The 8,514-nt window shown below is 41.1% G+C and overlaps 2 protein-coding genes across 2 annotated transcripts in view; one reads left to right on the top strand and one right to left on the bottom strand.

Annotated features, from left to right (window-relative positions):
- LOC135933758 (uncharacterized) overlaps positions 1-8,514 on the bottom strand; it is a 375,148-nt gene that overhangs the window by 107,333 nt on the left and 259,301 nt on the right. The gene's annotated exons all lie outside the window — the stretch shown is intronic.
- dcun1d5 (DCN1, defective in cullin neddylation 1, domain containing 5 (S. cerevisiae)) lies at positions 296-8,205 on the top strand. The gene is made up of 10 exons (XM_063493151.1): positions 296-376; positions 3,087-3,144; positions 3,301-3,343; positions 3,934-4,030; positions 4,896-5,061; positions 5,291-5,382; positions 5,463-5,571; positions 6,111-6,215; positions 6,329-6,431; positions 6,975-8,205. The coding sequence occupies exons 4-10, from the start codon at positions 3,966-3,968 to the stop codon at positions 7,028-7,030; spliced, it is 696 nt and encodes a 231-aa protein (XP_063349221.1). The 5' UTR covers positions 296-376; positions 3,087-3,144; positions 3,301-3,343; positions 3,934-3,965; the 3' UTR covers positions 7,031-8,205.

Below are 8,514 nucleotides of genomic sequence, written 5' to 3'. Positions count from 1 at the left end.
GATGGATGGATGCATGGACATGAGTACATGTGAGCATGTGAGCCAAAAATAAGGGACTATTTCTTTAAGAACTAAAACGATATATTCGGCTCTTCGGGGTGTACGTTACAACCATCAGATGTTCTCGTTTGGATAACTGTTGTCTAAGTCCATATATCCTTCTTGTAAATGAGGTTAAATGTCGTGTTTTATAACCTCCATTCTTAAAAAAGAGCGTTCGCACACATTTCTCTGAAGAGGGGAACGCTTATTTTGTATTGCACCCCCATAAAGCGGTGGTATCGTCCACTTTCGCGGAAACGCCGGCTCCGGCCAAAACTCCGGCATAAGAGAAGCAGGTGGAACTGAGACCGTAGTCTGAGTGTGACTGAAAGTGGTAAGTGTTTAAAACAGTGCCCTATCAATTACCAGGTGTTGCCCCAGGCATCTGTCTTATATTTGCCTCTAATTATGATGCGAGTGATTTAAAGACTTTTGACGCGTGTTTGGACACATTAGCAGACGTTAGCGGAGCAGCTCTGAAACCCGCGGTGCGCCACTAATGTTAGCTAGCAAACAAAAGAGATTCACTGTGAGTCAAGACTGACTCTCGGAAGAAAATGAAGGAGATAAATGTGGAATTTGTAATACGAATCATGTTTTTGTAACATTTAAGTAGCGACAAAATGCGACATCCTGGCACGAAGTCTGCTATTAGTCATTCTAGCCTGGGTAGCTAACGTTAGCATCAACGGCAGAGACCCGCAGCCGTTTGGATTTTAGCCTGAAGTTTAACAGTGTCCAGACCCTTAACAGACTTTTTATTCAATATGTACCTGTGTCTTGTGCTTTAGGTGTGGGTGGTGGAGGAATGGTGACATAATCCTGACGTGTGTGTTTCCCACAGAGCTTTTTAAACTGGTTCTGCAGCAGTGCTGTCGTTACCATGTTTATTTTTAACAGTTCAAACGCTGGAAAAAGTTCGCGTTTAATGTCGCAGACACTGCAGCTGCGCGACAGTTACGTTTGGTGGTTTTTGTTGAAATGCAAACGTGACAACGCCTGTTTTCTTCCGAGCAGTGTCCTCGTTCTTCTGGTGAGCTTTTATATCAAGTCTGAACACGAAAACGGAAATTTAGTGTGATGAGGCAGTCCCTGTTTGCGCCTTCCTTTTAACCAGCTATGCAGGCCGAACCGAACAAAAACAGTGTTTACGAACTGGCCCATTTCAATCTCCAACAATGGCGTCACCATTCATTTTAACAGTACTCAAGTGAATTTTGTGCATTTATGAATCGTACTTGTGACAGCTGCTGCGATGGCACACTCTGCCTCTCCACACATCATCTCCAGGAATCACTTGAATGATCCTAATGGGGAGTAAAGTCACAGAACTCATTGTTGTGTATGTGTCTGGGATCATGTCTACATATGATCATAACTTCCACTGGGTCCTATACTTAAAGGCTGTGGTTCCCCAGTGCTGCCCTGAGGCAAGTCAAGGTGTCCCCTGAGATTTTTGCATCAATGAAACATTGTAACGGCACAGAAAGTACTAAATGTCATTTCAGTTGACCTCATTTGGCCTGATTGATAGTGAGAAGATATAATTGAGCAGCTGGACTTGTGATGTCAGCAGCCTTCAGCCTGAGTTAATCTGTTAATGCTAATATAGTGAGCTAAAGAGGGCCTTGGCAACTAAACACCCTTTTATAGAGAGACTTCACCTGCTTTAAAAGGGTAAAAGAGAGCTGCGTCTGAACCAGAGGCAGCAGGAATCTACACTACATAAACAAAAGTTCTAGGCTGCCCACATATTACACCCACAGGAGCTGCTCTGCCATAGAAACCCATGCCATGAAGCTCCCAGTGCACAGTTTGCATGCTGATCTTAATGTCAGAGGAGGTTTTGAGGTCTGCAGTTACTGAGTCAGCAGAACATATGTGCTTTACACCTCAGCACGCAGCGATCACACTCTGTAACTTTACATGATCTGCCACTTCGTGGATGAGTTATTGATTCCTGAACACGTCCACTTTACAATAATACAGCTGACTGCGGAATATCTAAAAGGGAAGAAATTTCACCCACTGACCTGTTGCAACAGTGGCATCCTGTTTCAGTAATACACTCAATTTCTTTTAATTCTTTCACAAGTCATTCTAAAGGCTGACTGCATGGCTGGGTGCTTGATTTTATACACCTGTGGCTATAGAACTGAAAACACCTGAATTCAAAGACGAAGAGGTGTGGCCCCATATTTTTGACCATACAATGTATGTGTTCTTGTGTGATAAGAGGATGGATGCAAGTCATAATTTAGCGGTGCTCATTGTAGTTCTTAAAATCAGCTAACATTGCAATCAAAAGAAGTGATGATATTTGAAATGAGAGAGTATGACATGACATTCTGCACATATGAAGAAAGCCGAGTCTTAATTTTTGGTTTGCTGTTTGTTTTGCTTTGGCACAAAGGCTTAAAAATCACAGCTCTAAAGGCAGAAATCGGTTCTTTCCTTGAATTTCTGAACGTTCAGTTGACTGTAAGGCCAGTAGTGCAACTGCAATGAAACTTCAGTTAACAACGACGCACAGATATGATCAGAATGCCTTGGCTTTGGAAATCTGCTGATACAAAGTACTTCCCTGATGCCAGTGTTAAATAAATTTTCTTCAATCTTCATTTAAATCTTGAAAGTAGTTATTGAAAAAAAAAATTCTAGTGTTGTTATTTTGATAATTTTATAAATATCTTGAAAATGACTCAAATTCATATTAGCAGAATGAAAGAACACCACACAAATCCAAATATTTTAGAGACTTCAAGCATCTATCATTCTGAATGAACCTGAGCTGCGCTCCTGAGACTCCACATTCATAGTCACAGTATCAGATATTTACCCTAAACCTTCCTGGTTTACAGAAACTATAAAAACATTTTGGATCTCATCTGAGGTCTTTGACCTATGATTAGATTTTTCCTCTTGGTTTCAAAGTGACGGTGGTGTTAGTAATGCCTCGCATGTGCTTTGGCCGATGCCTTCAGTCTTCCTTGGCTGACGTTCCCTGAATGATGCTGAGTCAGTGCTTGTGTGCTTTCTCGTAGGAAAAGTCCTCACAGCCTGGCAAACATCAGCACGCTGTCAGAAACGCTGGACAAGCTTGTGAGTATTTGTGTTGATTTATATGTAGTAGACAACGCCGGTGTAGTCCGGCACGTTTACAGTGATAATACTGCTGGACTTTAGCGTACAGCATCCATCGGCTTATCAGGTGCTGTGCAGAGACTTTTTTAACCAGTTTTCTTTTTTTTATTCCAGCATTGCTTAGATTTGAATGGACAAGGCTGGCAGAAGTATACAGGTACAACCTCTCACACATCTCATATATCTGTGTGCTGTTATTTTATTTTTTTTAATCATTAAAATGTTTCACACCATGAATTTATCAGTTTACTTCTATTTTAACAGGGAAGGATAATAGAAAGATGTGCAGAAATAGAAGTATGTTTTTAAAAAACACAGGCTTTGATTTTATCACTTTTTTCACACCTACCGCTGCAGAAACTTAAGGCAGCCCAAAGATGTACTGATTTGCTACTGATGTTAAACTAATGAAAGAACACAGAACTTAATAGTCCAGATTTTTGACCCAAGATTAGATTAACTAATTCTTACACTGCATCAGTGCTCCTCCAATACTTGTTCCATAATTGGCCGTCTCATTTTGACAGTTACCCTTTCAGATAATTCAGTAATCAAAGTATTTTGAATGTTTTGAATGTTAGAATACCCATCATAGATGGAGGAAATGTTTTGGGTATGAAACACACAAAGTAAAAAGCATTCCTGTATAAAATATAAATGTACTTGAGTTGTTGTAGCTGCTAAGATGGCTCAGTCACTCCAGGGTCAAATGGATGTTTGACTGTTGTCTTTACTCTGTAAATGTAGCCCAGCTAGTGAAGCCCAGTAAAGGTGCCGTGATGCCTGTGAAGAAGAGGAAGCTGCCTGATGCAGATGATCATGAGCAGAACTGTAAAATTACAAGGTAAACAGATATATCTGCTCACACTGTGTGTGTCCTGTGTCTGCACCGCTAACCTTTGTCTTCTATCCGTCCTACCTGCTTCTTGAACCTTTATTGATTACCTTGTGAGTTCGATGCTCTCTCAGCCAGCTGTAGGCTTTCTGAGCCCTTCACCTTCTCCTTTTCTTCTTCATTGTGTATTAAGAGTGTAGATGAATGCTCATGCTGCAGTCACAGTGAGGATGTAGCCAAAACACATATATCTTCACACATGTTGTGAGTTATGCTCATTACTAATTGAGGCACTCAGCACATACTTGTCATCTTAATCAGCACTGCCTCAGTCTTCAGGACTATAGGAGAGTATCTAAGATGCCACTTTATTAGGTACCTTTGCTTTATTCTTGGATATAAAGGAGGTGATTAATCCATCAGTGCCTCAGCACTGTACATCCTAAATGTCCGTGCAGACTTAATTTCAGGTTTTCAATGAAATATGGTGACAGTTTGAGTCTCACGTGAATAATCACCCGAGCCATTTGCATACAGCAGCATCTGATCTGACTTGGTAGCAGTTGATTCTAAACTGGCTGGCTGACTGGATACACCAATGTTCTTGGAGAACATCCAGCTGTGAGGCAGCTGTGGTAACCACTGAGCCACCGTGCTGCCTTTAATCTGCAGGAAATACTGACAGGCTGTTTTCTGAGCCACTTTACCCTGTTCAGAGTCAGGGGTGCTGGAGCCTATCCCAGCTCTCACTGGGTGAAATACTTTGTTGTATTTTTGCTTTGACTGTAGTCCAGCTGTTGTATAGCTGCCATGTAACAACCTCCTGAAGTTATGACTGCACATTTATCTTTAAAATGTTTGGTCTGTGCCGAAGTTTTACCCGACCTCTGATCCGCGGTCCGAGGCCAATCAACACTGAGAAGCCTTTTTCCAGTAAGAAGTGCCTGGCCTGGTTCCACAAGTACGCTGCTCCCGACAAGGTGTTCGGCCCAGAGGCCATGGAGCAGTTCTGTGAGGACATCGGCGTGGAACCGGAGAATGTAAGTCAACAGCTTGACTCTTAGTCACTCCACATGTCCCTTACCTGATGAACTCCTGTCCATCAGGAGTCATAGGGTAACACTCAGAAATGAGACTGTGAGGCACTCATGATGTGAGAATGTTTTATGGAGCTTTATTTTAGCAACAAATGGTTTTTCTGTGAAAAATAAAGATGGTAGGAAACAAGCTTTCTTACACTTGTTTGAATCTCCTCTTTCTTTCCTGCAGATTATCATGTTAGTTTTAGCGTGGCATCTAGAAGCAGCAAACATGGGGTACTTCACAAAAGACGAGTGGCTCAGGGGAATGACGATATTACAGTAAGAAATCGTATTCTTTCAGTTTATTTGTGGTTGAGGTTACAAATACGCTTAAATGTGTTTTCTTCGTCTACATGCAGGTGTGACTGCACAGAGAGATTACAAAGTAAACTTGATTACCTGCGCAGTGAGCTCAACGATGCTGCAACCTTTAAAAATATCTACAGATACGCCTTTGACTTCGCCAGAGTGAGTCCATTTATTTTTCTATTGTTATTATTTGGAAGTTAAACCTGTAAAAATCCTTGAACATCATTTTGTAATATGTCTGCAGTGTTTGTGCTCCTGACTTTGTGATTGTTATGAGGAAAAGTTGGAATAAAAAAAATAATTTAAAAGCACCAAATTACCACAAAATAGTTCCCTATGGGGTGACCATGTTTTAACCAGGAGGAGCAGATGCTACATTTAAACTCTGAGCTTCTGAAAAGATTTGGTGTGGTGACCATAAATGAAGCTTAACTTCACCAACACAGGCTTTCAGTTCAAGTCTCTGAATTCTGACTCTGAGTTTGATGCAGCTGAATTTTTTATTTATTTATTTTTTAATAACCATAAATGAGGGAGTGTCTTTTCTGTTTCAGTGCAGCGACCGTGCAGTTAGGTTTAACTATTATGACTAATGGGATTGTGGGGAAAAAACTCATCAGCACATTCATGGGTTTATAAGAGATATGAACTGCTGCACCTATTACTGAGCTCACTCACTGAGTTGCTTCTGTCCTCAGGATAAGAACCAGAGGAGTTTGGACATGGACACGGCAAAATTAATGCTGGCTCTGCTGCTGGGGAGGTCGTGGCTGCTCTTCCCAGTCTTCAGTCAGTTCCTGGAGGTAAAAATTGCTCTGATAAAGTAGATGTGAAATCAGCTCATCTTCAAACAGCTCTTCACTCCTGTCTCTGTGTTGTTTCCTCACTGACTCCCTCCCATTAATGTCTCCCACAGCAGTCCAAGTACAAGGGATTGAATAAAGACCAGTGGTATAATGTTCTGGAGTTCAGCCGGACCATCAACCCAGACCTCAGTAACTACGATGAGGATGGAGCTTGTGAGTACCACTTGTACTAGGAAAATAGTGCAGGCCTCTTTCACAGAGCTGCTTCAAGGTGGGAATATAAACCTGTATGAAAGGTCCAAACATGGAATAGGATGTGTTGCCCAGTTATCACCCCACCTGGACCATCCAGGGCTTTGGTTTGGGAATGGCCGCTGTCGCACAGTTTGTCATAATACACAAGAACGCATCTGTTCACGCTGTTAGGACAGAAGGATGAGTATGTTATAATTCATTTCTGTGAAAGGAAATCTAACATCTCTCCATCACTTGTAGTCCAAAATGCCACAGCAGTCCTGATGTTAACAAATTTACACCAGCTTCCCTCCATTTTTGTATTGATTTTAAGATTCTTTTATTTTCTAAGTTTTAAATGGCCAGCTGTTTAAGCAAACCTTTCAACATGTATAACTGCAAAAGACTGTTAAACAAGCATTTCAGTTTTAAACCTTAAAATGGCTTTATGTCTTCACTGAACAGCAATAACGTGCAGGCGCACCTTTGTCTATATTTAACAGGTTTATTTGTTTTTTGCAGGGCCAGTGCTTCTAGACGAGTTTGTGGAATGGCGAAGAAGTTGGTCGGCTTCATAGCGTTAACAACCACAAAAACAAAAGGATGAAGAGGGAGAAAACTGAGAATCCGGGAAAGAGTCTGTTTGGAAAAAGGTTTCATCCACACATACACAGAAATATGGAGTACAACCTCGTCCCTGTGGACCTTCGAATCCCGTTAGAGGCGTCTGTGCACCATCGTCCAATGCTAAGAGGCCTTCCTCCTGCTGAGAAGACTTTGTTTTTTGTTTTTTATAGTGTTAATTTCAAGAAAAGAAACTGTCAGAGGGAAAAGTGAACTGAGAAGAGCTGTGGAATTTATGTTAAATGTTTTTTTTCCCCATTTTTGTGTCTTGTTTATAGAAGTTTTCACAGTAATAAAAAGGAAATGGAAATTCATCAAGCTGCAGAGCCCAGGTTTCATTCGCCACTCCTGCACTGTGTTTTCACACTAATGCATGCTTAAACTGGTCAGCCTGAAGAATTAATTTACCATTTCTTTTTTAGGTGTCAGTCCAGCAACCCCTGAGCAGATACAGCAGTTATCCCTTTACCTTCTAACACTTCTTATTAGGCCACATCCTGCCAGATAACCAGCACCTAACCTGCTAGAAACAAGTCTCACCACTCTACAGCTATCCTGAAACCCCTCTGGGCAGTTAATTTAGTGAATGTTTTTAAAAAAAAAACTTTAAAGGTACTTTCTAAAATTTCCAGCTGCAAATGTCAACTAAAACTGTGACCAGCAAGGGGAGTTGTTTCCCCAGAGCTCATAATGTTTCACATTTCTTCTTGGACTTCTCCACATTCACTCATGAGACTCTTTCACCGCTGTAAATAAGAATATATTCTTGGCTGGTTAACCCTTACTGTTCATGTTGTATGCCTTGCACAGTATAATCTGGGCCCTACAACAAATTTTGAACTGCACATCAATTTAGAATGTGTAAACCAGCGGTACCCAACCCCCGGGTCCGTGAGTTGTTTGGTACCGAGGTTGTTGAGGCTCAGGTGTGAAATTAATGGTTTTCAGGGTTTTTATTGTTAACTGTGTTTCCCTGGGTTTTTTCCCATGTTGTAGTTGTGTGTCTTATTTTGAAAGAAATATTTACGCGTTACCGTAGCGACCAGAGAGTATTAAGGGGCAGAGAGGAGGATGTTACTCTCAATATTGTTGGCGCATTTTAGGAGATGCTGCTAATAAAGTTGCAAAATTACACAGTTAATTTGCGTTTATTATTATATTTACAAAATAACAGTTTTTGTCTTGATCGTGTCATTTTATTTGTTGTATTTATCCGCAACACCTTAAAGGCCGGTCCGTGAAAATATTGTCTGACATTTAACCGGTCTGTGGCGCAAAAAAGGTCGGGGACTGCTGGAGTAAACGGCCTGCCTTAATAAGTGGAAGATTAATCCTTAATTAAGAGAGCAGGGAGAGTCAATTTATTTCCCCCCCCAAACACAAACTAAATTTCCTATCTGACATCATGTCCTGTTTTATACATGAAAGCATAATAGCA

This window comes from Pelmatolapia mariae, linkage group LG14 (assembly GCF_036321145.2).
Source record: "Pelmatolapia mariae isolate MD_Pm_ZW linkage group LG14, Pm_UMD_F_2, whole genome shotgun sequence".
Taxonomy (NCBI): Eukaryota; Metazoa; Chordata; class Actinopteri; order Cichliformes; family Cichlidae; genus Pelmatolapia; species Pelmatolapia mariae.
Note: the sequence above shows the minus strand (reverse complement) of the source record. Positions and strands in the feature narration are given on the sequence as shown.